The sequence below is a fragment of the Salvelinus alpinus genome, chromosome 29 (assembly GCF_045679555.1).
Source record: "Salvelinus alpinus chromosome 29, SLU_Salpinus.1, whole genome shotgun sequence".
NCBI lineage: Eukaryota > Metazoa > Chordata > Actinopteri > Salmoniformes > Salmonidae > Salvelinus > Salvelinus alpinus.
Window position 1 is genome coordinate 38,444,814 of NC_092114.1, and position 27,468 is coordinate 38,472,281.

Below are 27,468 nucleotides of genomic sequence, written 5' to 3' on the forward strand. Positions count from 1 at the left end.
TTGTTGGAAATATAAAGTAGTTGTGAAATAAATCACAAAATGGAAAAAGACTCAACGCATCAGATTGCAAATCATCCAGATATTCGCAAAGCCCTGATTCTTAGGGCCCCATTCAAGAAAAAGGCTAAATTAACTGTGTGGAGCAACAAGCAAGCATTCCTCCTTCCCACAAATACCCTGAAATAGCACCAAGTGGGTGTGCTGCTGTAACAGTATAGCTTTCATCTGTCCCCTCGACCCGACCCGGGCGCGAACCAGGGACCCTCTGCACACATAGACAACTGACACCCACGAAGCATCGTTTACCCATCGCTCCACAAAATCCGCTGCACTTGCAGAGCAAGGGAACAACTACTTCAGGTCTCAGAGCGAATGACGTCACCCGATTGAAACGCTATTAGCGCGCACCCCCGCTAACTAGCTAGCCATTTCACATCGGTTACACTGCTAGACACCATGTCCTAACATGCAGATTTCTACAGGTATTTACATGGTTCTATTTAGTATGTAAGCACTGAATCATGTGTACCTGCTGTACACAGACAAACTGAATATCAACGTCCACACCTGATACCAAACACATTAGCATTGATGGATCCATTGGCTTACCTTGTAGAATGTGTTTCTGCCTTGACCATTTAAATACCCCCATAAATGTAGAGTTTCAGCTGACAGCATCGTGTCCTCTGTCCCCGATTGGTTAATCGGGCCTTTGACGCACATGTAATGCAACATCTAAATTCTTCTGACTTGGAAACAGGCCTCACTTAACTGATGGATTCTAAAGTGTCCAATTATTGTGAAGTGATTCTTTAGGACTTTCGAAGAAACCTTGTCAAGGACTCAGTCATTAAGGTCATCTCACAGGGAGGACACGGACGCACCTGAAAGAATTCCATTGTCCGGTTTCCTGACACACAATCATTATAGACATTCATAAATACTCTGGATCAGTCACTTTTCTCAATTGAACGATTCAAGTAAAAACATCATATAACCAGAGGTCACACTATAGATTAAATTAATTACTAAACAGAGCGGTCATCTTCATAGCAGACTGTCGTGTGTGCTTTGTAAATTGACATTTTAAGAGGATTGTAGCCATTTCACATTTTGGTTGTTTAGCAGACGCACTTATTCAGAGTGACTTACAGTTGTGAGTGCGTACATTTTCATAATTTTACGTGCTGGTCCCCCCTGGGAATCGAACCCACAACCCTGGCATTGCAAGTGTCATACTCTAACAACTGAGCTACACAGGACCTCATCCTATTCATCCTTAACATGGTCTGTTAAAACCAATTTAGGGTGCCTCCCAAGTGACGATAAGAAACCCTGCCTCCCGAGTGGTCTAAGGCATTGCATCGCAGTGCTAGCTGTGCCACGAGGTCCTGGTTCGAGTCCAGGCTCTGTCACAGCCGGCCGTGCCCGGGAGACCCATGGGGCGGCGCACAACTGGCCCAGCGTCGCTAGGTGTGACACATTGGTGCGGCTGGCTTCCGGGTTAGGCGGGCATTGTGTCAAGAAGCAGTGCGGCTTGGCTGGGTTTCAGAGGATGCACGCCTCTCGAACTTCGCCTCTCCTGAGTCCGTACAGGAGTTGCAGCGATGGGACAAGACTGTAACTACCAATTGGATACCACGAAATTGAGGAGATAAAGGGGTAAAAAAAAATCTAGTAAGGTATGACTGATTGCTGAAGTACTGTATTATTTTATCTGTTGAAAAATTATTTTAGACAATGAGTAAACAGACAACCTATACATCCATCAGTTAATACAGCCCATTTATTAAAGTACAAAGAGCTCGTAGTCATATTTGTGGTGGGATTCAGATACATGATCTTACACACATTCCCTGGCACTCAGTGTGTACAATATCATAACAAACACAAGCATCTATACATCTCTAAACTACTTGCGCATATTGATATCATAACAGCCATGACAAAAAGTGGAACAAAACAAGAAGGAGCGAGGAATGATCATAAAACGCTTAATTTACCATAGCATTATTATAACTAAAAGTCTATCAGTTCACAGAGATGTACCATCAACATGCCTAACATTGACCACGTTTACATGCACACCAATATCCACTTATTATTCAGGATACTGTTTTTGAGTTGACTCATATAAACATCATATCTCGATTACAATAACCCGAAAAAGTTTCAATCCTGGTTATGAGACACCCGGGTAAGAAGGCTGGGACATGCTGATCTTCGACGGGATACTGTAGCATGTAAACATCGAATCCTGTTTACTGTTGTTTTTGGCGGTCTGCGCAGGCTCAGTTTCGCATATCATGTGTGATGTTTTTATCTGATTGTCAAACTCACTTGAAAAAAATAGGCTACCTGTGCAGTTCGATCCATCATAATTCCATAGTAATTTGTTTTGCTGATACTAGCCTACTGGCTTAGGCTACTTTCACCCATAATTTAGATACATTTCTGCAGGCCATATTATCATTTCTGACATTTGGTAGGCCATTTGTTTGTCAACTATAGTTAGATACTTGCAGCTTCTCTTCTGTCATAACTTGTTGTCCTGGAAGACTAAATAGCGTAGTGATCACCAGAATAATGTGAACATGATCAATAATATGGTTGAAGTACCTTGTCAGAATCGCCTTCTCTCCCCAATCCAGACTCCCCAAAATCATAGGTCATCAAAGGGGAGAGCCTTGGTGCACCCTGGGAATTGTAGTCCAGGAAGAACGAGTCTTTAAAGCCTGCTGATTGGTCGGCGGGGCTTTGGGGCGGGTCACTGAGAGGGGCGGTGAGCAGAGAGAGCTCCAGTTGGTCGATGGTGCTGGTCTGGAAGGACTGGGACTGGTGGGAGGTCACTAGGGACGGGGAGGCTGTAGCCATGGTGTCGAACCTCTGGGGGGCGGGTGAGTTGCTCTGCGACTCGTCGGCTGAGAGGGAACGCCTGAGCTTGGCCCTTGCATTCTGGAACCACACCTGAGTGTGTGTGTGTGTATGTATAAGAGAGAGATAGAGATGAAATGAGAAATCACAATCATTTTAAGCATGACCTCAATGTCCATTGGCAACAGTTTGTCCGCATAATCCTGTACTGATTTTTTGGGGGATCACTACTCCGGTCAAAATTTGTTCACAGTTAAAATCCTATGTTCATGTCTCAAACCTGAAGCACTCTCTTGGGCAGACCGGTCCTGTGAGACAGACAGCTCCAATCCTTGCCATCAGGGTTGTGTTTCAGGGCAAAATAGGACTCCATGGCTCTCAACTGTTCGCTGCGGAAACATGTTCTTATTCGCTTAGTCCGCCTGCGGGCCCGGCCACCTGTAACGCCATCCTCCAGTCGTGGCTCAGGGCTGCTGACAGACTCCTCCCCTTCTCCTGTATCAAGGTAGGTTGATATAGCAGACTGTCCATTTGTAAACGTGAATATCATCTGTCATCTTTGAATAACTCACCTTCTCGCTGCTTGAGGTGGAGCTTGTGAGAGGGTGGAGCACTGCAGCCATCATGGTAATGTGATTGACAGTACAGGCTCTGCCCCTGTTGGCAGTATAGGTTTCCAGGCATCAAGGTGACATCACACTCCTATGAAATATAGAATTACCACCATTGATGTAATTAAAAACGGTGCCTGGAGAGAGTGACTTCAATAGCCTCCTATTAAAGTGTATTCAAGCTTATGTTTGGGCCTCTTGGCCTTCGTCAGAGCTTTTAAAAGTGAAAGAAAATTGAGTGTACCCAGGTTGACTAATACTTCATTATTTTATTTTATGCATTTCACGTCACCATTACCACAGGTTTCAGTAATAAACAAGAATTCTACCCCCTAGATTATGGTAGGGGTAATTGCGCCACCTTATACTCGGATAGGCTAGGGCAGGGTTTCTTTATTTTCTTTTACCCCTTTTTCTCCCCAATTCTGTGTTATCCAATTGATAGTTACAGTCTTGTCTCATCGCTGCAACTCCGGTACGGACTCGGGAGAGGCGAATGTCGAGCGCCATGCGTCCCCCGAAAACACAACCCAGCCAAGCCACACTGCTTCTTGACAATGCCCACTTAACCCGGAAGCCAGCCGCACCAATGCGACGGAGGAAACGCCGTACACCTGGCAACCGTGTCAGTGTGCATTGCGCCTGGCCCGTCATAGGAGTCGCTAGTGCGCGATGGGACAAGAACATCCCTGCCGGCCAAACCCTCCCCTAACAAGGACGACGCTGGACCAATTGTGCGCCGCCCCATTGGTCTCCTGTTCGCGGCCGGGCTGTGACAGAGCCTGGACTCGAACCAGGATCTCTAGTGGCACAGCTATCCCTGCAATGCAGTGCCTTATAGACCACTGCACCACTCGGGAGGCAGGGTTTCTTAAACTATGGGTCAAAGTCGGCATGTGAGTGGTGGATCGCGAGTTATGAAAAGACATCCATAATCTCACACCATTTCTTCTTAATTTGGGTCATTGGAGGATGCAAATTTCTCATTTGGGCCTCGAGCTGAAAAAGTTATACAGAAGTGTCTAGGAGGTAGTGTAGGGGTTAGTCAAAGTAGAATTGGACAGGTACTGTAAGTGCTAATTATAGATCCAAAATAGCTAACCTGGCAGGAAAAGCATTCAGGGTGAAAGGTCAGATCACCAGACCTCATGACCATTGCTGACGACGGGATTGGCTGGGAGCAGCGGGCACATCGTCCCACACTGAATAACCTGGCCAGTTGGAGAAATAAGATCTCTGTTAACACTCATCATTCTTGAACAATATGAGGACTGAGCATGTCTTTTACAACATTAACATGCTCAACTAAAGGAAATCCACTTAGACAGAAGAGAAAAGTGTACAAATAGAAGAATGTCGTCAGTAGCCTGCAGAGGATTTACCGTACAAGAAAATGAAGACGGGACCAAAACAACCAACTGAGTAGTCTGGTGCAGATAAGTAGGTAGAAGCAGAATCAAAGCAACCAGAACATAAGTGTCTAAAGTGGGTGAAGACTGTAGTCACCTGCAGTAGTCCTGCTGACAGTAGATGCTGCCGTCACGGCAGTAGAGTGTGAGGTGCGTCTGGAGCTCACACTGGCATTGGCTACAGCGGAGACACGCCTCGTGCCACGCCCGCCCTGCAGCCAATAGGACAAAGCGGTCGCAAACACGACCCTCGCAGCCGGCACACACCAACGGCTCCTCTACTACGCCTGTAGCTGGAGACTGCAAAGCAAGAATAGAAAAAGGTCATTCCGGATCACAAGGGCTCCATTGTAATACTTTACAAATGCATCACTCCTTCCTCCGTTACTTGATGTAATCACTGATTTGACATGACTGGAGAGGTGTAAACAGACCCATGTCAGATCAATGATTAACGCTAGATAATTTAACAGGGTCATGAAGACACATTTTAGGGGATCGTGGAGGCCACTGTGTATCAAAATAGAGCCACATTTCCTGGTTTCCCTGCAATCGCCATTACCTCCATCAAACAAGGCAACTCAGAATGTAGGTCATGGATTTCCTGCTTACTTTATGTACCTAGTGGCTGTGTGGTCTATCAAACAAACTGAAGCCTGTTAGCTGAAGCGTGCACATGCACGTTCATTATGTTGAACCCAGTTTATACCGGGAACAGTTTTCAGACATGCGCTACTGGAGCAGTGCAAAAAAGGAGCAAAGCTTCTCTTTATGGGAAGTCATGAACTATTCATAAAAACCCATAGAAGACAAATGGAGTGTAGGGCCCTTGGACATGCATTGAGACTGTTCTCACACGACTACATGGTAAAAAAAAATACTATCAAAATGTGAAGATATTTAGTCAAGAATTTATCCAATTCCATATTATTATTTGTTTTACAGATACAATGCCTGTTTAGGAATGTTAACAAAAATATGGGCATATGCTATTATATAGTCCACATATACAGTACTGTATGGGTTTTAGCCAACTCCTCTATTGATGTCATAACATGTATGTATGGACGTCAGAACAGTCTGGGACCAGGCTACAGACATGCATAATTCATATCATTGGTTCAGGCAAGCTGGGGCTTACACTGGCTGTTGAATTATCCTCTCCTAATCGTCTGCTCCCCTGGTTCACTGACTCCTCCCCCTCGTCACCATGGAGGCTGCCATACAATAAGCCCTCCAGGGTGCTGCTGTCCTCTGGTGACATCATGATTGCCCTTGTGACAGAGGGGAAAAGGATGGATATGGATTACATCAAATAACAATAAGACATTTAAAAGAGTTCTTGCTTATTCATTAGGTTTATTTCTAACACTATCCTTGCAGTTGATACTTCCATCTCCAATCCTAAAATGCACCTTTTACAAACATTTACAATAGATGCAAGTAGACAATGTGGAAATAGAACTGATTTAGATTATCTTGACAAACAAATACATTGCTCTTAACATAACTATTCAATGAATTGGCTTGACTAGACCCATAAGCATAAAATGATCTTACCTGACGTGTTGATGTCCTGAAAGAATGCACTTCTTTTGGATCCCTGAACAATATCCGCTTTAAAATGACAACTTAATGTGCATTATGGCACTTGAATAAACCGTACTATTCTCTGTCCAACCCCTTCTCTTTGACTCCAAAAATCCTCATGTCCACACCATTATTGTGATAATACGCTAAAACAGTGTTCCCGCTCCTCTGTAGTCATTCAACTGGTGTGCTGTTAACTTTAAACATCTAACTCCCTAAATGTTGCCCGGTGTGTTTCTCGGTCCCAAGTGAAGCCTCAGCACACCTGTAAACAGGACCATCAGGAACCGTTTCAGGCAGGTGTGAGAAGATTGGATTGGCTGCGCTGCCTGCTGGGAAAGCGGGTAGATCAGGGGCCAGGAGGCAGCAGAAAGCTGTCCCAAGAGACCAATTAAAAAAAAAAAAAGAGCCAAAAGGGGCATCTGGGAACACCACCATAGGCTGAAAATACAATGAGACAAAGGCAATGGATAAAACCACATGCACACAAACACCACAGATGCATGTTAAATTTGGGCATGAAATATAAGATGAATTTCCAGGTTCTAAGTATGGATCTGTAATCCTACAACAGCTGTATGGGAACAGGTATACAAATGTGAGGCATTTCTAATTGTTTTTCCTACTGAATAAAAACATTTATTAAAATCCAACATTATTTACAGTAAATCTCATATTTGACCACTATACTAACTTGTTTTAGGTGGCATGAGGGCCCAAAACACAGATGAACTAAAGCAGTATACCCAACAGTGTTTTTCCATCAATGTACAAAAACACTTTTTTCTAAAATCAAAACATTGGTCAACAGTCCTTGCCTGGGTGAGCATTTTGTTATAGAATATACTGAGTTTATAACTGGCAAGAACATAATGCATGTGTATTTGGGGCAAATTAGATCCACTGATGCTTTGCATCAAAACATAGCATTGTTAGAGGTCCTCAGCACCCCATAGTCCATGGCCAATGGTTTAAAACAATATATATTAAAAAGAGGCTATAACAGGCCCACTCCAAGACACATTGCTCGCTCCTCAATGGCTCATCTGAGTGTTCTCAGAGATTATCCACTCCTCGAATTCGCCGGGCAAGCTGAATATCACGGGGGAACAGCGTTACACGCTTGGCATGGATGGTACACAGGTAGGCGTCGGAAAACAGTAAAACGAGGAAAGCCTCTGCAGCCTGGAAGAGAAAGAATGGTGTCAAAAAATGATGACCAGGAAACGTTCATATTGACAACAGTTAATAGGGATACCATTTTTTTTATTGCAGATATGTAAATAAAACCTTTTTCAAAATAAGTGTACTATGATGTTATTATAATCAAACATTTTAAAACTGTAAGAGAAGGGTTTAGAGTATTGATATAACAGTTCTTCAAATAAGCACAGGAGTGGGAACCAACCTACCTCCTGCAATGCCAGAAGAGCATACACCTGCCATCTCATGAAGTCCCTGCTATACGTCTGGCACACCTCCCGAACCTGAGTAAACAACCTGAGTAAACAACCTTGAAATTCGCTGAAGATAAATAATCACTAATAGGTTATATTAACTTGGGTATCAACTTTAAGTCTAAAATACAAGCCTCTTAGTTAATCTTTCTTTTATTCCAAACTAAGACACCACCAGCTTGCCAGTCCCACCAGGATTTTGCAGTATATATATATATATATAGAAAAATGCTTGATTTTGCTGCAGCAATTCTGACGTGTGTCTTGATTGGTCTAAATAGCAAGCCCCTTTTTTGAAGTGCGTGATTGGTCATTTTTATGTGATAATATTGAGATGATTTGACTATTGTATGCAGTAATAGTGCCGTGATAGGTCAAATATGCAAGCTCTCGCATAATACGTGGGGAATTGTCAATTTTGCAAAGAAATATGGAATCACAAAATCCCAGAGAGACTGATTTACCCACATACACAGCAGAGTTCACAGGGCTTTACAGGATTAACTATGTATCATCAACAACAAATAATGTATTGTTAAAGAGTGGCAGCATCCATCTAAGAATGTAAGGTGCCTATAGACAAAATGGTGGTTGTAAATCGGTCCACAGGAGCCATGTGCTAATCAACCTCTACGATGCAAGACAGTGAGGCGACAAAGCCAGTGGTATTGTACCAGGCGCGCAAACGGTCCCTTGCGCAAAAGCAAGTCAGTGCTCTTCTGGTACTTGCGAATTTCCAAAAGAGCTCGGGTGCCAGGGCGAAACCTCCTCTTCTTTTGCATGGAGGGAGCTGGACCTGCAGGGGTTAGAGAGATCCAAATCATCTTTAAAACAATGAGAACCTTATTATTATAATACAATATTTATTAAATTGCAACACTTTCTACTAGTGGTTACATACATAGCTAAACAAAAAGTTTGCTTCAGTGTCAGGATTGAGAAGGCATGAGTCAACCCACATTTCCCCTCCTCCCTATCTTCCTCACCTGATGGTCTGCTCAGCCGTGCTGCCGGTGATGTTGAAGCAGGCGCGGTTGGGGCTGGAGGCCGACGCTTGGGTGTTGCACCCTTGCGCCGACTTGCAGAAGAGCTGTCAGGATCGCGACGAGGCATCCTCCAATACTAGTTCACAACACTGCGTTAAAACCACACTGTTGCCTGATGGCGAAGAGAATATGGAGAAATGATGCATTTAGTGACTTGATCCAGTATTGACCATATAAGTTCTTGGACTTCATCATTAATCTTGCAAGTCATCATCACACCTGACCTGTAAGCCAATAAGTAAAAAGGGTTGAACTCAAACTAGATAAAAAATAAAAAGCATAATTGATATGTCTTTATGACAAGGGTGTCAAACTCATTCCATGGAGGGCCTGAGTGTCTGCTGGTTTTTGTTATTTCCTTTCAAAATTGTATCCAATTAAGACTTAGACAACCAGGTGAGGGGAGTTCCTAACTAATTAATGATAAATTGATTAATCAGGTACAAGGGAGGAGTGAAAACCTGCAGACACTCGGCCCTCCATAGAATGAGTGAGGGGTTTCGATTAATCTTGGGCGGGCGCAAGTGTAGGTGTGTTTTGCACTGGCTGAAAGTTGATTGCATTCGATTTGAAGTGAGCCAGGTGCCCCGCTCTGCTGACGGCGAAGTCAGCGCAAAACTAAAAGTTACATAAGCACTTGTAGTAATGAGTAGGATTTCACATGCAAAAAGTGATTGATTTGATAAAGGTTTTCTATCTGCCTTCCCAATAAAAAAAAATGTTTTCGGGATGGAAAAACGCTTTCAGTGTTAACTTAAAACCAAATATAAAGTACTTGGAACAAAAATATAAATGCAACAATTTCAAAGATTTTACTGACTTACAGTAATCAATTAATTTAAATTAATTAGCCAGGCCCACCCAATCAGAATGAGTTTTCCCCCGACAAAAGGGCTTTATTACAGTCAATACGTCCCAGCACCCCCCCTGGTAACAGCTCTGGTGGACATTCCTGCAGTCAGCATGACAATTGCACACTCCCTCAACTTGAAACATCTGTGACATTGTGTTAGAAAACTGCACATTTTAAAGTGGCTTTTAAATTTGAGAAAAATAAGCTTTTTGTGCATATGGAAAGTTTGAGATTTTATTTTAGGTCCTGAAACTTGGGACCAACACTTTACATGTTTATTTTTGTTCAATGTTTGTAGAAAAGATAACACAACATTATAAAAAAAAAAATACTATTGTAATGACCCGGCTGGATCATAAAGGGAAAAGAGACGGACTCTAGGTGTGCAGGTCAGAACACCGGTTTATTCCTAAACTGGGCTATTGTTCCGGCCACAGCCCACGCCGCTAAATGCCGAACGTACACAATGTTACCCTGTCGAGTTAAGGGTCACTCTCATAGGAACAGATCAAGGCCCCGAACAGAAAGAAAGATGAGACAGTAATCCCTATTTATACATTTCCAAATCCCGCGGGATTACCCATCATACCCCCCCAACCTTTCCATCTGTCCTGACATATTTAACCCCTGATAGTAGCCATGAGAACCATAACACACCCACAAACACAGAACACAATACCGGGTCGTTACACTATCATCTTTGAGAAATAACAATCACAAAAAAATAAAAGCCAAACGGTCAAGGGAATTAAATTCCAAACCAATGAATTGAACAGTATTGATTTTATTTATTAAGTTTGGAGCAAAAGAACACAGCATTAGCCATGGAAAAATGCATAGAATTGCAGGAAATTCTTTGCAACTGCTAAATGTTGCCTCAGCTACATGGCAGAATCCCTGGAATAGAGCTCCATGGAAAAATTCTGAGAATTGCAGGAAGTTCTTACAAATACTAAAATTGCGCACACAAAAATGGAGGCGTCTGGACGATGCACCATGCTGCCTTGTTGACAAAATGACGGAGGCGCAGATTACTGTTCTATTTGAGACTGCAAGCAGCCCCCCCCACCACTTTCTCCCCCCAATTTTCGCTCGATAACGTGACGGGCCATAGTCCGGTGTACCCACAGACCAGATTAATCGTGACACATGCTGGAAACACTTATCTCCCTCACTAGCTTTAAGCACCAGCTGTCAGAGCAGCTCATAGATTACTGCACCTGTACATAGCCCATCTATAATTTAGCCCAAACGACTACCTCTTTACCTACTGTATTTATTTATTTTGCTCCTTTGCACCCCATTATTTCTATCTCTACTTTACACTTTCTTCCACTGCAAACCAACCATTCCAGTGTTTGTTTTTTTTACTTGCTATATTGTATTTACTTCGCCACCATGGCCTTTTTTATATATATATATTTTATATATTTTGTTTGCCTTCACCTCCCTTATCTCACCTCACTTGCTCACATTGTATATAGACTTATTTTTCACTGTATTATTGACTGTATGTTTGTTTTACTCCATGTGTAACTATGTGTTGTTGTATGTGTCGAACTGCTTTGCTTTATCTTGGCCAGGTCGCAATTGTAAATGAGAACGTGTTCTCAACTAGCCTACCTGGTTAAATAAAGGTGAAATAAATCAAATAAATAAATGCTACCTTTGAGTAAATGTTGTTTTGCTGGGGGAAACCTGGAAACAATGCAAAACAACATTCACTCAAAGATAGCTGATAGCTTGTTGTGTGGCCAGTTCGCTAGCTAACTAGTAAACGGGCATCGGTATGAAAGCAAAGAACTTGGCAAATCAAGAATAACAAAATTTAGCTAGCTAACTGACAAATTCATTTAAGGGAGGAAAGAGAGCTAGCGATAGGTCTTCAGAAAACGTTGGGCATCTAATTTACTCAATTAGGTAGCTAACGTTGTATTGAGCAAGCATGCCATATCTAACAACACAAACAATGCAGAGCTAGCATAACTTTATAACGTGCACACTTACCAGGCGATACAAAATATTATGCGAATAACTTTTTGACACTCATATTTTCCGTGACACAAAGACAAGCTCAACATTCAAACGACGCTCGTTGGTGTCCTTTTCTTTACAGAGCCAATGAGATTCATGATGGGCTTGTAAAAACGCCCTGTTTACCGTTACTCCAATGGGTGGTGTTGGAGAAAGTGAAGCTGTTCGTTTAGTGGACAAGTAATCATCCGTCATATCGAGCATCTGCTTTTCCATGAGGTAAACGAATGTATGGTCACTTTGCTGTCTGGTTTTGGCTATACAGCATTTACTGCGATCCGGGCCTCTACAGAAGTCAGGGCATTCATACTTCTTGAGCTTCGCTCAGCAGCGCAGAGCCATCAACCAGTTATGTCAATGCGGAGCTATACAGAGCCCTCTGCATTGTAAACGCTTTTTGGGGGGAAGCAATGACGATGTGGTATGGAGCTTGATTTGGCCTATGCAAGCCTCCCGAGGTTCCGCAACTGCGTGTCACATCCTCCATATGGGGCTTCGGGTACACATTGCCAGATCAAGCATAAATCGGGTTCAAAGAACCCAGCATATCTAGCAGTATTAACTCTAGTAATACAAATGATAGAGACAGAAATATTCAACATTATTAGATTCAGGTGTGTGTATGGTTTGGGGTGGGGGGTTATCACAGTGAGTGCGGTTACACGCACACAATAATGTGATTATTGTGGATAGTCAGATGAATATAATAGTTTGATGAAAACGTTTACATGCTTTGCAAGAAGAACGATTTCCCTAATAATCCTGTTTACATGGACACATCTGAAATCAGGCTACATGATGGAACTGATAATTGCAGAAAATTGCCAATCAAAATAAACATTCTACCACTTTATTTTTGGGAAGCATATTTGATTCAGAGTTTGGACATATATAGGATATATGTGAAAACGAATTCTAAGCAGGGGTGAAGGCATGGGTGGGCCCACTGGGGAGCCAGGCACTGCCAGGCCCACCCAATCAGATTGAGCAAAAACAAAAAAAGAATACATTATTTTATTTTTTAAAACCCCTCTGCATAAATCGGCATTTAGAAGTAGTTTTCACATTAAAACTTTATATGTCCGAACTCAGAATCAAATATTCTTCCCAAAAATAACATGGTAGAACGTTTATTTTGATTGGCAATTTTTTCGCATTTATCAGTCCCGTCAGCTAGCCTGATTTCAAATGTGTCCAAATCGTTTGTCTTGCAAAGCATGTGAACGTTTTAATCAAACTATTACATTAATCTGACTAGCCACAATAGTCACATTATTGTGTGCATGGAACCGTACTCAGTGATGTACTATTGCATGCATGTTCTTGTAGAACCTGCTAATACATGTAGGTCTAATAAAAATGTCTAAATGCATTCATTGTATTTTGGTATTAAGTACCAGTAAGGCGAACGCAATGCAAATTACCAATGATTGTTGCTGATACTTAATGCCATTATCGCATGTAAGAAATATTTTATTGCCTTTTAATGTTTCATACACTGCAATACTGTTTTGAAAGTAAATTAATCTGCCAAGTATGTGTAATAAGCTATGCAAAACCCAATGCCATTATCAATTCACAAGTTCATCTTAGCTATAAAGTAGATACTTTTGCTAATGAGTGTTGGAATTCACAAGTGTGTTTGATGATTCCTGCTGCAGCATACATTTCACTGAGTGTCCATGAGCTGAATTGATTCATCAACAACATCCAGAGGCAGGGGTGTGACAGTCTTTGTCAAAACTGCAGTGGTGCCAGGCTTGTACTTGTACTGTCCTTCTCTGGAAACAGACAGAGAAAGGAAAGAGAGAGAGTATATTGTAAATTCCCGTTATGAATAATCAAGTAATATTCACAAAATGTTGTTGGTTGTAGCCCAGTAGAAACTTGTATAGCTCACTTTTTCCCCTTCTGGACAGGCTGGTCATAGCCCCTAAGGTACTGAACCCCTGCCTGGGTGATGACACACAGGTCCACGTTGCTGCCAGAGCCCAGGTCACAGAAAATCCCAGCAGCAATGGCATCCCGCACCAGCTTTTTAGCCTCGTCCAGCTGAGCAAGATAGGCAGTTAAGACAGGTGAGCAATACATTTTATGAAATGAACAACTGTTCAATGAGAATAACTGCATCTCACCTCCATGTTTGGTCTGTATCTGTCCTCAAATATTGAAATAGCTGCACCTGCTCCTGAACCTGTAAAAACAACGGCAGTAATGTTACCTTATCTAATGTTTCAATACAACTTCATACCATTAGAAGCTCTTCACACGGCCCAGATAAGTTATTTGATGGCAATAGACGATTACCAAAGACAAACAATACAGACAACACTATCTGTGATTATGATGAACTGAAACACGGACAGATGGTGCAAAATAAAATCTCCATAAATGACAGAGTCAAGAATTGACTAGATAAACTAATGGAGAGCATACCCATGGTAAGGAATGGTAGTTTGTCGTAGGATCCGTGTGGGTAGACGCTGTAGAGGTGAGCGCCAGTCACATCCACACCTCCAACAATCAGAGAGGAGCCAATATGTCCCTGGTACCTGGAGCGGAAGTCACAATTCAGGTGTAGAGCGCTACAATGTAACAGCATCATCAATATGTTCTTGATAAAAACTGGTTGTTGTAATCAAATGAGGGATGTGCTATCATTGACGAAGGCACTGCTGTGTCTGTTATTTTATATTATGGTCTGGATTAAGTAACTGGATTGTCAGCATTCAAACCGTGTTATGAGAGTGGCCACTGTAGTGGTCTTATTTTCCCATCGTCACAGACTCATTCATGCTCTCGCTCACCTAAAGAGCATCTGTTTCAGTTGTCGGGTAACCGTGACAACAAGGGGAGGGCGTCCTGTGCTGAGTGAGTGCAGCTCCATATTGGATGACATCATCTGAGTGGTGACTTCTGCGTCTGCAGCCACACCTGCTCCACAACAGCTACAATAAAAACGGAGATTAGTGGGTGAAGCATGGTGGCTCAAATAGACTTCAACAAAAGCCCCAGTCTGTGCCTACCATTGTGCAGGGGCTGATGCTGATCTACATAGGGGTTACACAAGCTACACTATTATACTGTACGAGGTGTATTCTTTGTGGCACTTACTAAATGTTAGGTGCAATGTAGTGGATCTTCATGCAATTCTTGTCAGCTACCACCATGTCATCAGTGGCTCTTGTGTCAGCTCCAAGTATCACCCCATCCTGTGGAGGGAGGAAACCCAAAGTATAATCATACTTAGGGTATTGATTGTGCTGAGCTCAACCCTGAAACAGCTACATCACAGTAAGCGGAAAATGTGTAATGACTGATTCTCACCTTGAAGACTATGCCAGCGATGGTGGTTCCAGTCTTCCTTGCCTTAGGAGAACTGTAACCAAGCTCAGACAAATTCCCTTCCAACACAGCATTCCTGCAAAGTGAGCACTTTTTATGCAATGTTGGGTATATTTAGAGGAACTGGCATTGTGTTAGCCTATGTAGAGCCAGACCGATATATCGAGTCACTGATATTATCTGCCGATATTGGCCTTTTAACGCTATATCGGTCGATAACTCCACTGATAACCGATATTCAATAAATTGAACGAAAATAGGGAATTTATTCCTGAAAGAAGCTAGCTAGCTAACAAGGAGTGTCTAGTTGGCAGAAGAGAAGAAGGGACAAAGAAGGGACAAAGTGGGACAAAATAAGGACAGAAGAAAAGGGAAAGGGGACATTAAGGTGAAGCAGTCCTCTAAAGACACAAAAGACAATAATACAAGAAACAACACTTCTATTGCCTCTCCCTCTACGATACGCACTTCCGGTTTGGTTTGGAGCGAGTAGTTGCATTCCGCTTTGCTCCACAGGTAGTATTACAGGTAGTATTACATTTCATTTCATTACAGTACAACAGTTTGATTTGTTTGATCTTAGCTGGCTACATAGCCGTCTTTGTATCCAAGATAATTGTGTAGTCTAGAGTAATTGTCGAGGTTACCTAGCCAGTTAGAGGTTACCTAGCCAGCTACACTTTCAAACAAAGTCAACAACGCAGCCACTGCTAGCTAGCCTATTTCACCAGCCAACAGTACTATATCATTTTAGTCAATAAGATTTTTTTGCAACGTAAGCTTAACTTTCTGAACATTCGAGACGTGTAGTCCACTTGTCATTCCAATCTCCTTTGCATTAGCGTAGCCTCTTCTGTAGCCTGTCAACTATGTGTCTGTCTATCCCTGTTCTCTCCTCTCTGCACAGACCATACAAACGCTTCACACCGCGTGGCCGCTGCTACTCTAACCTGGTGGTCCCAGCGCGCACGACCCACGTGGAGTTCCAGGTCTCAGGCAGCCTCTGGAACTGCCGATCTGCGGCCAACAAGGCAGAGTTCATCTCAGCCTATGCTTCCCTCCAGTCCCTCGACTTCTTGGCACTGACGGAAACATGGATTACCACTGATAACACTGCTACTCCTACTGCTCTCTCCTCGTCTGCCCACGTGTTCTCGCACACCCCGAGAGCTTCTGGTCAGCGGGGTGGTGGCACTGGGATCCTCATCTCTCCCAAGTGGACATTCTCTCTTTCTCCCCTGACCCATCTGTCTATCGCCTCCTTTGAATTCCATGCTGTCACAGTTACCAGCCCTTTCAAGCTTAACATCCTTATCATTTATCGCCCTCCAGGTTCCCTTGGAGAGTTCATCAATGAGCTTGACGCCCTGATAAGTTCCTTTCCTGAGGATGGCTCACCTCTCACAGTTCTGGGTGACTTTAACCTCCCCACGTCTACCTTTGACTCATTCCTCTCTGCCTCCTTCTTTCCACTCCTCTCCTCTTTTGACCTCACCCTCTCACCTTCCCCCCCTACTCACAAGGCAGGCAATACGCTTGACCTCATCTTTACTAGATGCTGTTCTTCCACTAATCTCATTGCAACTCCCCTCCAAGTCTCCGACCACTACCTTGTATCCTTTTCCCTCTCGCTCTCATCCAACACTTCCCACACTGCCCCTACTCGGATGGTATCGCGCCGTCCCAACCTTCGCTCTCTCTCCCCCGCTACTCTCTCCTCTTCCATCCTATCATCTCTTCCCTCTGCTCAAACCTTCTCCAACCTATCTCCTGATTCTGGCTCCTCAACCCTCCTCTCCTCCCTTTCTGCATCCTTTGACTCTCTATGTCCCCTATCCTCCAGGCCGGCTCGGTCCTCCCCTCCTGCTCCGTGGCTCGACGACTCATTGCGAGCTCACAGAACAGGGCTCCGGGCAGCCGAGCGGAAATGGAGGAAAACTCGCCTCCCTGCGGACCTGGCATCCTTTCACTCCCTCCTCTCTACATTCTCCTCTTCTGTCTCTGCTGCTAAAGCCAATTTCTACCACTCTAAATTCCAAGCATCTGCCTCTAACCCTAGGAAGCTCTTTGCCACCTTCTCCTCCCTCCTGAATCCTCCTCCCCCTCCTCCCCCCTCCTCCCTCTCTGCTGATGACTTCGTCAACCATTTTGAAAAGAAGGTCGACGACATCCGATCCTCGTTTGCTAAGTCAAACGACACCGCTGGTTCTGCTCACACTGCCCTACCCTGTGCTTTGACCTCTTTCTCCCCTCTCTCTCCAGATGAAATCTCGCGTCTTGTGACGGCCGGCCGCCCAACAACCTGCCCGCTTGACCCTATCCCCTCCTCTCTTCTCCAGACCATTTCCGGAGACCTTCTCCCTTACCTCACCTCGCTCATCAACTCATCCTTGACCGCTGGCTACGTCCCTTCCGTCTTCAAGAGAGCGAGAGTTGCACCCCTTCTGAAAAAAACCTACACTCGATCCCTCCGATGTCAACAACTACAGACCAGTATCCCTTCTTTCTTTTCTCTCCAAAACTCTTGAACGTGCCGTCCTTGGCCAGCTCTCCTGCTATCTCTCTCAGAATGACCTTCTTGATCCAAATCAGTCAGGTTTCAAGACTAGTCATTCAACTGAGACTGCTCTTCTCTGTGTCACGGAGGCGCTCCGCACTGCTAAAGCTAACTCTCTCTCCTCTGCTCTCATCCTTCTAGACCTATCGGCTGCCTTTGATACTGTGAACCATCAGATCCTCCTCTCCACCCTCTCCGAGCTGGGCATCTCCGGCGCGGCCCACGCTTGGATTGCGTCCTACCTGACAGGTCGCTCCTACCAGGTGGCGTGGCGAGAATCTGTCTCCGCACCACGTGCTCTCACCACTGGTGTCCCCCAGGGCTCTGTTCTAGGCCCTCTCCTATTCTCGCTATACACCAAGTCACTTGGCTCTGTCATATCCTCACATGGTCTCTCCTATCATTGCTATGCAGACGACACACAATTAATCTTCTCCTTTCCCCCCTCTGATAACCAGGTGGTGAATCGCATCTCTGCATGTCTGGCAGACATATCAGTGTGGATGACGGATCACCACCTCAAGCTGAACCTCGGCAAGACGGAGCTGCTCTTCCTCCCGGGGAAGGACTGCCCGTTCCATGATCTCGCCATCACGGTTGACAACTCCATTGTGTCCTCCTCCCAGAGTGCTAAGAACCTTGGCGTGATCCTGGACAACACCCTGTCGTTCTCAACTAACATCAAGGCGGTGACCCGTTCCTGTAGGTTCATGCTCTACAACATTCGCAGAGTACGACCCTGCCTCACGCAGGAAGCGGCGCAGGTCCTAATCCAGGCACTTGTCATCTCCCGTCTGGATTACTGCAACTCGCTGTTGGCTGGGCTCCCTGCCTGTGCCATTAAACCCCTACAACTCATCCAGAACGCCGCAGCCCGTCTGGTGTTCAACTTTCCCAAGTTCTCTCACGTCACCCCGCTCCTCCGCTCTCTCCACTGGCTTCCAGTTGAAGCTCGCATCCGCTACAAGACCATGGTGCTTGCCTACGGAGCTGTGAGGGGAACGGCACCTCCGTACCTTCAGGCTCTGATCAGGCCCTACACCCAAACAAGGGCACTGCGTTCATCCACCTCTGGCCTGCTCGCCTCCCTACCTCTGAGGAAGTACAGTTCCCGCTCAGCCCAGTCAAAACTGTTCGCTGCTCTGGCACCCCAATGGTGGAACAAACTCCCTCACGACGCCAGGTCAGCGGAGTCAATCACCACCTTCCGGAGACACCTGAAACCCCACCTCTTTAAGGAATACCTAGGATAGGATAAAGTAATCCTTCTAACCCCCCCCCCTTAAAAGAGTTAGATGCACTATTGTAAAGTGGTTGTTCCACTGGATATCATAAGGTGAATGCACCAATTTGTAAGTCGCTCTGGATAAGAGCGTCTGCTAAATGACTTAAATGTAAATGTAATTTCATGCTCATCTGAACACTCGCGGCCATTCTCATGATGTGCCATTATTGTCACAAAGTATGAAATCAACATTTGAAGCATAGTTATTGGATAATTGCTTGTTTGGATGGCAATTTATGAAAATTCAGCGTGGAAAAATTGCACTTCTTAATTTCCCTGCTGTAAAATAGTATGTCAGGAGATATATTGGTATCATAAGTTTAACATTCGGAATTGGACCCCAAAAAACATGTCGGTCGGGCTCTAAACCTAAGCCTACTAAAAGCAGAGATTATTCAGGAAAGCTTCCTCTACAGTCTCTGCTAAAACTATGCATTTACATGGTAACAATATGTAGGCTTGCAGTAATTAACCTGCTTTAAACTGTGCTATATTCTTAGTAATCTGTCTGTAGGTTCACAATTTTACAAAAATGTGTCATATTCAGAATAAATGACATTTTATATCAGTTTCTTTAACAATTTCAGACAGGCACAGTAATTAAAGGACAATTCCGCCACTTTTCAACCTCATTCATCTCCTGCACAAAACCAGTGTCTACATACAGTACCAGTCAAAAGTTTGGACACACCTACTCATTCAAGGCTTTTTCTTTATTTGTAATATTTTATACATTGTAGAATAATTGTGAAGACATCAAAACTATGAAATAGCACATATGGAATCATGTAGTAACCAAAAATGTTTTAAACAAATCAAAATATATTTTATATTTGAGATTCTTCAAAGTATCCACCCTTTGCCTTGATGACAGCTTTGCACAGTCTTCTCTCAACCAGCTTCATGAGGTAGTCACTGTATGTGAAAACAACACGTTTCTATGATATGTGGTTAAAAAGATAAGGTCCTAAAACATTGCTAATCACAGGGCAGGGTTAAAAGTAAAAAAGTGATTTTCAAAACCTGCAATGAGTTTCTAGCCCAAGGGAGGGTATTCTTGCTCCCCACGTCATGGTGAATCTCTGTTTCAACTTTCGATGTCATCGGGTAGAACTTTTTTACGTTATATTTTTTTCAGACAAAACGTACCAATGTGCTGTTTTCACATATGTTGACAATACAGAGGCGGCTGGTGGGAGAAGCTATAGGAGGAAGGGTTCATTGTAATGTCTGGAATAGACTAAATGGAACTGGGTCAAACATGTGGTTGAGATATGTTTGATACAGTTCTAGTCATGCCATTACAATGAGCCAGTAGTCCTATAGCGCCTCCCACTAGCCTCCTCTGGTTGACACTTGTATTGTGCTGGAGATAATGAAAATTAGGTTGAAAAGTGGTGGAGTTGCCCTTTAATTGTGCATGAATTGGGTCTTGACTCGAGCCCCTCACATCCACCTCAAGACCTCAAGATCTGTCACAACACTGTGGTAGAAAAACATAACATCTTATTAAACAGAGCTGCCAACTCTCACGCATTGGCCGTGTGACGCATTTGACCCTCTTCTCATGCTAAGACGCCACACCTCATATCTCACGCATTGAAAAGTACTGCTTTTATTTTTATAGTCACGTCCTGACTAGTTAGTGCCTAGTCAGTGCGTTGACTTTTCAACTGTGCTCCAAATCGTTTTGAAATCGGAGTATCTGCGCCTGCAATTTAACATCGCGAGCGGAACCTCTATCATTGTTCTATCACAGCACTGTGAGCCACGGCACTTTGAAGAAGATGATTGGTCTAGTTATGTAAGGGATCAAGAGGATTAATCAAGAGCAGAGTGGAGCTGGATGGAGAGAGCAGCACAGTAGCACTGTTTTATGTACAATGCCAACAAAATTAGGTTGCTGTTACGCCTCTATCACACCGACAGCTTCATTGCGCTAAATGGTACGCAGCATCATCTGGATATGTGTGCAACAAAAGTTTAACATTCACCTTTTACTACCTTTTCTGTCAAGCCGTCTATGCATACAGTTTTATGTATATGTTCAATATATCCAACGTAAGCACCACACAGAATGCACCGCAACTGCCTCTGCAACACAATGTTGCAAGGCAAACGCAGCATTCCATTGGAAATAAATGTACTTCTCGTGTACCAAAATGCAATAACGCTATCGGTGTATTCAAGGCGTTACTCCCGTGCCTATTACAGAATGCATCTGTTTGACAGTGTTTACTAAAGTCGATTTAATCCACACTTGCATTTGTCCCCTCGTTTGGTGATTGGCATTAAGGCTGTGACAACGATAGGGCAGTAGACAGAGACCAGTATGTTTTAGCAGGGAAGTTTGGTAGGGGAACCTGATGTGTAACTATGCCAGTGTAATCACATATTTGAAATCTAATATGCCTACTTGAGTGTTTGAAAATGAAGTATGAGGCTATGTATTTTTGCAAGCATTCATGGACAGTTTTGAATAAGTCCTACAAATTAAGCATCGGATATTAAATGCTCCAGGCCTCAAATATATTTTGACATTTTAATATTGTGCACATGTTAATGTAGTGCAGGGATAAAAAACTAGATGCAGCCTCAGACCGATTTTTGTCTGGAGCGGATGGTCAGGGGCCCGGAAAATAATTACAAATAATTTGTAGACTGCGAACTGGCAGCAAGAAGCCCAAACAGATACGTTTGACTAAAACATAATAATTTCAAACCTTGCTTACATTTGTATACGATCACGTGTCTCTCTATTATGCGGGGAATACTTGGGAACAGATTTCTTAAATTAAGATAACTTGGAGAGGATTTCCTGATATTTTTACAGTCTTTTATGTCCTACAATGAAAATTCCACACAAATGTTTATTTATTTTTGCACCGAAAACTTGGGGGGCCAAATAAAACCACACCCGGGCCAAATTTTGCCCGCCAGTTGGGGAACCCTGGTGTGGTGGTAACACTCCCTGGCACATGTCACGTACTTTCCATCTGAGAACAGACAGTCCCTGCTTCCAACGGTTTCTCCCATTTGCCTGTCTCCTCATCTCATTTCATTACTGTCTGAATAATGTGTCAAACCACCTAAAAAAAATATTAGGATACTTTAAATGTAATCCCAAAGATCTCAAAGTAACAAAGTTATACAATTGAGTGTTTATTTAATGTTCAAAGCATCTTGAATACACCTGACCTGTGGTTTTCTTTTCTTTTCCACCCTGGTCATACAGTAGGCCTAAGCCATGTCAAAATACGTAGAATTGCAGGAAATTAGCTTTAGAACTGTAAAACCTGTCTAGGGGTTGTGCTAGAGGGCAATGAAAGTCACTCCAAGCTTTCTTAAAAAGTTGACAGCCCTTATTATTATAAAGATGTTTTCGTTGTTGCAGTAAATGTTTCTCAAATTACCATGTTGGCCTCAGAGAAATGAACTCACCTGCGAGTGTTTTCGAAGGAAAAACCAGCGCTTTGAGGTTGGCAAGGTCGAGAATTATTGAGCATCTTCAATCAAGATGGGCGAACGAATCCACAAACCGAGACCCCTTGTGAAAGGTGAGACAGCTTACTGCACTTTACTTTTCTACCCCTATTACTTTGTTAAACGCTGTCAAGGTAAACTGTGTTAGCTAAATGTGTCAGCGTTTAGTGGGGAGAACTCTTTCACTTTCAATTTTAACACATCATAGCCTCAGACGAATCAAAATACCGTATAGGTCAGGGAGAACAAAAGGGTAATGGCTAGAAGGGATACAGCTTTTGTTAAGTAAACGTCAAAAGTAGTTTTTTTGTTGCATTTTTGCAACCCATTTCCTAACATTAACCTAATTCTCCTAACCTGCTGCGTAAGTTCTAACCTACTACGAAAAGTCAAATCTGACCAGCTGTATACCATCTTGTCAAAACCGAACAAAATGGATTCTCAATGGCTGGTTGGCTGATAGGAACGGGATCCTTGGGCCGTCCCAACTCGGATGTTTTAAAATGGTTACGGTTAGTTAAGGGTTATGGTTAAGGTTAGGTAAGGGTTACGGCTAGGGTACGGCTTAAGTTTAGAGATGTCCGAAGGATACCAAATAGCACTAACGTTGTAGGTTCACAACCATCTGTTTGGAAAATGAACAGCTGCATAATTGGTGCAAAAGGTATTGCATTATAGAAAATAAAACGAAAGAAGCAATGAAGACAGGTGGAGTGTGAATAGGCCTACTTTTATATGCATGTCTATGGCGTGTAAAAAAAAGTAATGTCCTCTACGGTCATACTATCAGTAGGCTATCAATGGCATATCCTAGGCCATTTGCACCATTATCAGTTTGTGGAGTGTGGAACATATTATGGAAATGACAAGGCCAGTGTAAATATGCTGGATGTTTAGTATTAGTTTAAAATACAAAACAGTTTCTCAACATAATTATATGTAGGGTAAAGGGAACTTTCATTCTATTTTCTCGCACTTGGTCTTCATGTTGCTCAGGGGAGGATGGGCGTCAGTTCTCCTGTTTGGTAGCAGAAACACATGGGAAACAACATCCTGCGCAGGGAGAAGTCCAAGGAGAAAGCCCCATATTTCAGGAGACTTGGATTCATAGCAGGTATACAGTCCCTTCAGAAAATATTCACACCCCTTGACTTATTCCACATTTTGTTGTGTTACAGCCTGATTTAAAATGGATTAAGTTGAGATTTTTTCCCTCACTTGCCTCACTCTGTGCAATAAGAGTTTAACGTGATTTTTGGATGACTACCTCTTCTCTGTACCCCATTCATACAATAATCTGTAAGGTCCCTCAGTCAAGCAGTGCATTTCAAACAGATTCAACCACAAAAACCAGGGAGGTTTTCCAATGCCTCGCAAAGAGCATGTATTGCTAGATGGGTTAAAAAATTACAAAAGTAAACATTGAATAACCCTTTCAGCATGGTGAAGTTATTAATTATACTTTGGATGGTGTATCAATACACCCAGTCACAACAAATATACAGGTGTACTTCTGAACTCAGTTGCCAGAGAGGAAGGAAACCGCTCAGGGATTTCAGCATGAGGCAAATGGTGACTTCAAAACACATACAGAGTTTAATGGCTGTGATGGGAGAAAACTGAGGATGGATCAACAACATTGTAGTTACCCTACAATACTAACCTAATTAACAGAGTGAAAAGGAGGAAGTCTGTACAGAATAAAACATATTCCAAAACATGCATCCTGTTTGCAACAAGGCACTAAAGTAATACTGCATAAAAAATGTCATGTTTTGGGAAAATTCAATACAACACATTAGAGTACCATTCTCCATATTTTCATGCATAGTGGTGGCTTCATCATGGGAAAAGGAAAGGGAGACACCTAGTCAGTTGTACAACTGAATGCACTCAAGTGAAATGTGTCTTCCGCATTTAACCCAACCCCTCTGAATCTGTTATGGGTGAGCTTGTAATCATTAAGGAATGGAGAGTTCTTCAAGCTAAAAAAAAAAGAAACAGAATTGAGCTAATCACAGGCAAAATCCTAGAGGACAACCTGTTTCAGTCTCCTTTCCACCAGACACTGAGAGAAAAATTCACCCGTCAGCAGGACAAGAACCTAAAACACAACGCCAAATCTACACTGGATTTGCTTACCAAGAAGACAGTGAATGTCCCGGAGTGGCCGTGTTACAGTTTTGACTTAAATCTATGGCAAGACTTGAAAATGGTTGTCTAGCAATGATCAACCAATTTGGCAGCACTTTAAGAATTTTGAAAAGAATGGGGAAATATTGTACAATCCAAGTGTGCAAAGATCTTAGAGACTTCCCCAGAAAGACTCATGTCGCTGCCAAAGGTGATTCTAACATGTATTGACTCAGGGGTGTGAATACTTATGTAAATTAGATATCTGTATTTCATTTTCAATACATTTATAAAAATATGGGGTATTGTGTGTAGATGGTTGAGAAAAAAAATATTGAATCCATTTTGAATTCTGTCTGTAATAAGTCAAGGGGTATGAACACTTTCTGAAAGCACTGTATGTGTAGCTAGGGTGTGGTTTATTTGTGTGGTTAGGACAATACCCCACTACTGGTCAAATGGGAAAATGTGTCCCCTCTGGCTGCGTGTATACAGGTAACCAAATGCTGATATTTTTCCACAAATTGGTCTTTTGACCAATCACATCAGATCTTATTCAGAGCTGATCTGATTGGTCAAAAGACCAATTGGTGAAAAAATAATCCAGAATTGTCTGCCTGTGCTTCGAGAGGCTAGTCAAAGACCACATCACCTTCTCCATCCCTGACACACTAGACCTTCTCCAATTCGCCTACCGCACCGACAGATCCACGGTATCGCCATTGCACTGCACACTACCGTCACCCACCTGGAAAAAAGGAATGCATGTGAGGATGCTGTTCATAAACTACATCTTGGCCTTCAATACCATTGTGCCCTCTAAGCTCACCACAAAGTTCGCGGGTCTGAACTCCTCCCAATGCAACTGGGTCCTAGACTTCATGACGGGCCGTCCCCAAGTGGTGAAGGTAGGCAACATTACCTCCTCGATTCTGATCCTCAAAACGGGGGCCCCACAGGGGTGCATCCTAAGTCCCCTCCTGTATATCCATGACTCCATGGCCTCACGCAGTTCCAACTCCATCAAGTTCGCTGATGACACAACAGTAGTAGGCCTGATTACCAACGAGATGGCCTACAGAGAGGAGGTAGGCACTGATGGCGTGGTGCCAGGTAAACAACCCCTCCCTCAACGTCAGCAAAACAAAGGAGCTGATTGTGGACTTCAGGAGGAACCAGGCTGGGCGCGCCCCATTCTCATCAATGGGGCCACCGTGGAGACTGTCAAAAACTTAAAGTTCCTAAGCGTACGCATCAGCTGGGAGCTGAAATGGTCAAACCACAAAGACACCGTGGTGAAGGCACGACAGCGACTCTTCAGGAGGTTGAAGAAATTCAGCCTGTCCCCTAAGGGTCCACAGGATGTCCATTGAGAGCATGCTGTACCACAGCGCCGATATAGGACGATATCCATCCGGACATTTGTCATCTAGGAAATGTGTATCACTGGACCTTCTCAAATAGTAGTTGAGTACCCCTGCTCTAGTGGCTTGATAAGGAACGTGAAGCAGAAGACACCACACTGATGTATGTCTCTTTATGTTCAGTTCCTTCCCCTGCTCCAGAATTACAATTAGTAGCTCATTAATGTTGAAGCAGGTCTACATTCTGAGTTTGGCAATTCAGCACTGGGAGCTGTCCATGTGCAACAGTGTCCACAGTGTTCACAGGCTACTGTTTAGTTGAAAAACATGTGAAAGAGTGATTCCACTAGGCCATTGTGCAACTACATTGAGGGCAACAGTTTCCAATCAACACAAAATACCAAATATTTCTAATGTAGTAATATAACAGTAGCATGACAAAAAAGAGCTTCCAGAAAGGACAATTTGCAATATTTAGGCCAACTGCAAATCTTAACACCCATACTGTTAATAATTGGACATACTAATAATAATGTGTACGGGACTAATTGGTAAAGGAACCATAAACCTGTGATCTCTTTCTGTCCCTGCTGCAGTTTGGGGCATCTCTGTGTGCTACTGGCTACCTCACTGTGGCTCTTGGAGACTAAGGGCCCCAAGGACTAAGGGCCCCTGTCCATTTACTACGGTGATGCTAACTACAAAATTCGCCCATCCACAAAGAAAATTGCAAACGTCCATGTTGATACCCAGGTCTGTCAGACACTCGTGCTTACTGATGTCCCCCTGCGCTCCTTCGTGAAATTATCCATGAGGTTATGGAGGACGAGCCCAGTCAGACGGCCAACAATCAAGGTAAACTCGTCCGTTGTGTAGACCTCCCACTGCTTAAAGCCTCTCTGATCGCCAGCATCTTGAATTGAAGTGAAATCAGAGAGATCTACAGGGATCTTTTAGACTTGTAATCCTGCATACATCATTGATCAATCTCTCTGCCACATTGAGCCAGAAGGGTGTTATTCCGGTTACTTGTTCTAATTTGTCCACGTTGTAGCCATGTCGCCTAGCAGCTTCAAATGGGTTGGCAACGGCTTGCTGCAATTAATTCAATAACTGACAGGGATTTAGAAAGTACATGGTTGTTGTCGATTGCTATACGAATGAATATCCTGTCACTCTCTTAACATATTATTCTTATGTAACACATTAGACTCCTAAAAGACCTAATACGTTACAGACTTATTCTAAAATGGATTAAATCGTTTTTTTTCACTCCTCAATCTACACACAATGCCCCATAATTACAAAGCAAAAACAGGTATATAAAGAAAACAGAAATATCACATTTACATAATGTCACGCCCTGACCTTAGAGATCCTTTTTATGTCTCTATTTTGGTTTGGTCAGGGTGTGAGTTGGGGTGGGT

The 27,468-nt window shown here is 43.3% G+C and overlaps 3 protein-coding genes across 4 annotated transcripts; all 3 read right to left on the reverse strand.

Moving 5' to 3' along the window:
* Positions 1 to 1,768: 1,768 nt before the first annotated feature.
* On the reverse strand, positions 1,769 to 6,594 carry LOC139558684 (LIM/homeobox protein Lhx9-like). 2 transcript variants are annotated; one of them, XM_071373995.1, is made up of 7 exons: positions 6,455 to 6,594; positions 6,036 to 6,168; positions 4,992 to 5,194; positions 4,588 to 4,696; positions 3,447 to 3,576; positions 3,155 to 3,369; positions 1,769 to 2,967 (listed from the first exon to the last, which is right to left on the reverse strand). In XM_071373995.1, exons 2-7 carry the CDS (start codon positions 6,159 to 6,161, stop codon positions 2,599 to 2,601), a joined length of 1,152 nt encoding a protein of 383 aa, XP_071230096.1. In that variant the 5' UTR covers positions 6,162 to 6,168; positions 6,455 to 6,594; the 3' UTR covers positions 1,769 to 2,598. The 2 variants fall into 2 exon arrangements, with proteins under 2 accessions (XP_071230096.1, XP_071230097.1); XM_071373996.1 differs by lacking the exon at positions 6,455 to 6,594 and having other exon boundaries at positions 6,036 to 6,274.
* Positions 6,595 to 7,100: 506 nt separating this feature from the next.
* Positions 7,101 to 11,957, reverse strand: LOC139558686 (histone H3-like centromeric protein A). The gene is made up of 5 exons (XM_071373998.1): positions 11,848 to 11,957; positions 8,928 to 9,099; positions 8,616 to 8,737; positions 7,897 to 7,971; positions 7,101 to 7,669 (listed from the first exon to the last, which is right to left on the reverse strand). Exons 2-5 carry the CDS (start codon positions 9,052 to 9,054, stop codon positions 7,541 to 7,543), a joined length of 453 nt encoding a protein of 150 aa, XP_071230099.1. The 5' UTR covers positions 9,055 to 9,099; positions 11,848 to 11,957; the 3' UTR covers positions 7,101 to 7,540.
* Positions 11,958 to 13,321: 1,364 nt separating this feature from the next.
* On the reverse strand, positions 13,322 to 22,970 carry LOC139558685 (proteasome subunit beta type-7-like). Its single transcript, XM_071373997.1, has 8 exons — positions 22,503 to 22,970; positions 15,202 to 15,295; positions 14,989 to 15,086; positions 14,682 to 14,822; positions 14,311 to 14,426; positions 14,010 to 14,068; positions 13,775 to 13,926; positions 13,322 to 13,655 (listed from the first exon to the last, which is right to left on the reverse strand). Exons 1-8 carry the CDS (start codon positions 22,565 to 22,567, stop codon positions 13,544 to 13,546), a joined length of 837 nt encoding a protein of 278 aa, XP_071230098.1. The 5' UTR covers positions 22,568 to 22,970; the 3' UTR covers positions 13,322 to 13,543.
* Positions 22,971 to 27,468: the final 4,498 nt, after the last annotated feature.

Coding starts and splice junctions, on each gene's coding strand:
- LOC139558685 (XM_071373997.1), bottom strand. CDS start 22,567: ATGCTCAATAATTCTCGACCTTGCCAACCTCAAAGCGCTGGTTTTTCC. Junction 14,427..14,681: donor CTGAAACAGATGCTCTTTAG/GTGAGCGAGAGC, acceptor CTTCCGCTCCAG/GTACCAGGGACATATTGGCT. Junction 13,656..13,774: donor CCTGTCCAGAAGGGGAAAAA/GTGAGCTATACA, acceptor GTCTGTTTCCAG/AGAAGGACAGTACAAGTACA.
- LOC139558686 (XM_071373998.1), bottom strand. CDS start 9,054: ATGCCTCGTCGCGATCCTGACAGCTCTTCTGCAAGTCGGCGCAAGGGT. Junction 8,738..8,927: donor ACGGCTGAGCAGACCATCAG/GTGAGGAAGATA, acceptor TAACCCCTGCAG/GTCCAGCTCCCTCCATGCAA. Junction 7,670..7,896: donor CTCTTCTGGCATTGCAGGAG/GTAGGTTGGTTC, acceptor TTTCTCTTCCAG/GCTGCAGAGGCTTTCCTCGT.
- LOC139558684 (XM_071373995.1), bottom strand. CDS start 6,161: ATGATGTCACCAGAGGACAGCAGCACCCTGGAGGGCTTATTGTATGGC. Junction 4,697..4,991: donor TGTCAGCAGGACTACTGCAG/GTGACTACAGTC, acceptor CCAACTGGCCAG/GTTATTCAGTGTGGGACGAT. Junction 2,968..3,154: donor TGCCCAAGAGAGTGCTTCAG/GTTTGAGACATG, acceptor ACACACACTCAG/GTGTGGTTCCAGAATGCAAG.